Raw genomic sequence first — 2,476 nt, forward strand, 5'->3', positions numbered from 1 at the left:
GAAGCTGACATATTTAACACTCTGCCATCCAGATCCAGACGGTGGACCTGCAGTGGGAGGAGCTTAAAGAGAAGATGCTGGTCTGTGTCACAGTGCTCAACCAGAGTTCATGTACATTTATTCTTTAACGTGGTGGAACATATAAAGATCTCATACTGAAGAAACAATGTCTTTTTTTCTCTCTTTACATTTGTTTACAACCGTTTTACGAAGCGACCCCCTACAGTCTGTACACGCAGTCCGTTGAATCAAACGCACCACAGTCATCATCATAATCAGGCGCTGCGACCGGCGCCGTCAGCCGGAGCTCAAATGTACATCGTTTATTTACAGGAGGATGTCGGACTTAAAAGATTGATCAGAATTAAAAAGTCCTCAGGAACAGAATGGGATGAAGCCCCGCCCCCTTCTGGGACGGCGGCGGTGGAGCGAAGGTCAAACACTGGTGGTCGAATTGCAGAAGGTTAAAAATTCACATTAAAAAAACGGCCCCGAAAAAAACAAAACCTTATTGCACCAGAACAAAGAACACGACTGAACATCAGCGTTTCCTCCGTCAGAACGTTAAAAAAATGATGTTTATTTACAGCCTCTGACCCCGCCCCCTGCATCTAACAAACCCCGCCCCCACAGAGCAAACAACGGACCGAACGCACTTTTTAAAAAAAAGAGCCGGAACCAGAGGGCCCGGCTCACTTTGGTTCAAACAAAACAAACAAAAATAAAAACAATTTAAAAAAATTTAAAATTATTAAATATTTTCTGGTATTAAAATTACTTAAAAACCTGAAATAAACATCTGTGGATGGAGCCGGGAGCTTTAGATATATTCTATATATTTGTACGTAAAAACTTCTGCTCTTTAAATAAAAATAGAAGGTGTGGTGGTCCGTCAGACGGCGGGCGCCGCCTCCGGTGCTTCTCAGCGCGCTCCGTGGCGTTCTGTGCGTCACGAGCGGCTGAGTTTGAACAGTACTTCGCACATGATGGCCGCCACCGACGGGTTGAGCGCCGATGACAGCGAGATGTCCAGAAGCCGGCTCTCGTACAAAACAAACTCCGCCTGGTTCTCCTCCACGCTCGCCACGGCCAGGAGCGCCTTTGCGGCGCGGCACATCATGTTGATGCTGGGCGGCTCTGAAGGCGCGGCGGCGTGCGCCAGGCTGTGCGGGTTCTGCTGGTACTGAGCCACGGCCAGGCTGTCCTCCAGGAAGCCGATCAGGGTTTCCACGCTGCCCTTCTGCAGGGCGACGGCCCGCGCCGCCGTGGCGTCGCCCTGAGCCAGGTAGGACAGCACCGCCACCGCCATCTCCCGGCACACCTGACTCCTCCTCTCACCGACCAGTCTCACCAGCGTGGAGAAGAGTTTCTGCTGGCGGCTGAAGGGGGGCGTGGCCAGCAGCAGGTCCACGTTGCAGTCCTTGATGCTCAGCTTGCAAAGGCATTCCAGGACGAGCCTCTGAGGCGAGAGCGACGGGGCGGCGCCCGCCGAGGAGAACGGGTCCTGAGCCTCGGCGGACGGACACACCATCCAGTGCAGCAGCCCGTCCAGGATGGGCAGGATGATGTCCTCCGGGTACTGGGACAGGTCCAGCTGGCCCGACATGTTAGCTAACGTCACCAGCGTGTTCTCCCTCAGCGCCGCCAGGCAGTCCCACCACCACTCGTCCCGGCTGCAGGCCAGACCCTGCTCCTCCTCCCGCTGGTACGTAGGGGGCGCCCTTTTCCTCCGGGGGTGACGGTGGTGCAGCAGCACCAGCCGGCCCAGGATCAGCACCAGGCCCGGGTGGCGCGACAGCACGGCGTCGTTGCCGGGGACGAAGGAGAGGTTACGGACGATGTTGGAGACGCAGACGCAGCGTTTGGCCAGAGAGTCCTGCCAGGATTCCGCCGTGGACAGCGGCGCCTCGTCCCAGCAGCGCGGCTCGTCCTCCAGGAGGTTGATGGGACTCTGAGGCTCAGCCGGCGCCGAGCCCTGACCTTTGACCTCAGAGGGTGAGCCTGCAGAGACCAACAGGGTTAAATTAAAAACAAAACAATGCGGCGCTGAAAAGGACGACACCTTTAACGCGGAGATAAACCGCTAAAGAAAATATCTGTAGAGATTTTTGCCTTAAAGTTGCCAAACTGAGCTGATTAAAAATTAAGATTTGTTAGAAATTTGTTAAAACAGTCAGTGATAAGATGGAGTGTAGCAGTAGGGCTGAACCTATTCTTTTATTTATCTGTTAATCTAAGCAGAGATACTTTTACTAAATTAACATTTGGTAAATAAAAAAAATAACCACGAGAATTATTAGTGATGCACGATATTGGGATTTTGGCCGATATCCGATATTTTAAAACTCATGTAGCCGATAACCGATATCGATACCGATGTTAAAGCTGGACAAAAATAAGTAGTCATTGAAAATAGCAGTTTTATTATTCATTTCTGACACTTTGAAAAATACTAAACTCAATTATATTTTCATAT

At 51.4% G+C, this 2,476-nt stretch overlaps 1 protein-coding gene across 4 annotated transcripts in view; it reads right to left on the minus strand.

The window, feature by feature from the left end:
* Nucleotides 1-614: 614 nt before the first annotated feature.
* arid1b (AT-rich interaction domain 1B) overlaps nt 615-2,476 on the minus strand; it is a 44,772-nt gene continuing 42,910 nt past the window's right edge. For all 4 annotated transcript variants that reach the window (XM_015382491.1, XM_015382489.1, XM_015382487.1 and 1 more), the window contains one exon: nt 615-2,001. In XM_015382491.1, the coding sequence (XP_015237977.1) occupies nt 950-2,001 (1,052 nt within the window). In that variant the 3' untranslated portion in view covers nt 615-949. The remainder of the gene's footprint in view (nt 2,002-2,476) is intronic.

This window comes from Cyprinodon variegatus, unplaced genomic scaffold, assembly GCF_000732505.1.
Source record: "Cyprinodon variegatus isolate N-32 unplaced genomic scaffold, C_variegatus-1.0 Scaffold257, whole genome shotgun sequence".
Lineage (NCBI taxonomy): Eukaryota > Metazoa > Chordata > Actinopteri > Cyprinodontiformes > Cyprinodontidae > Cyprinodon > Cyprinodon variegatus.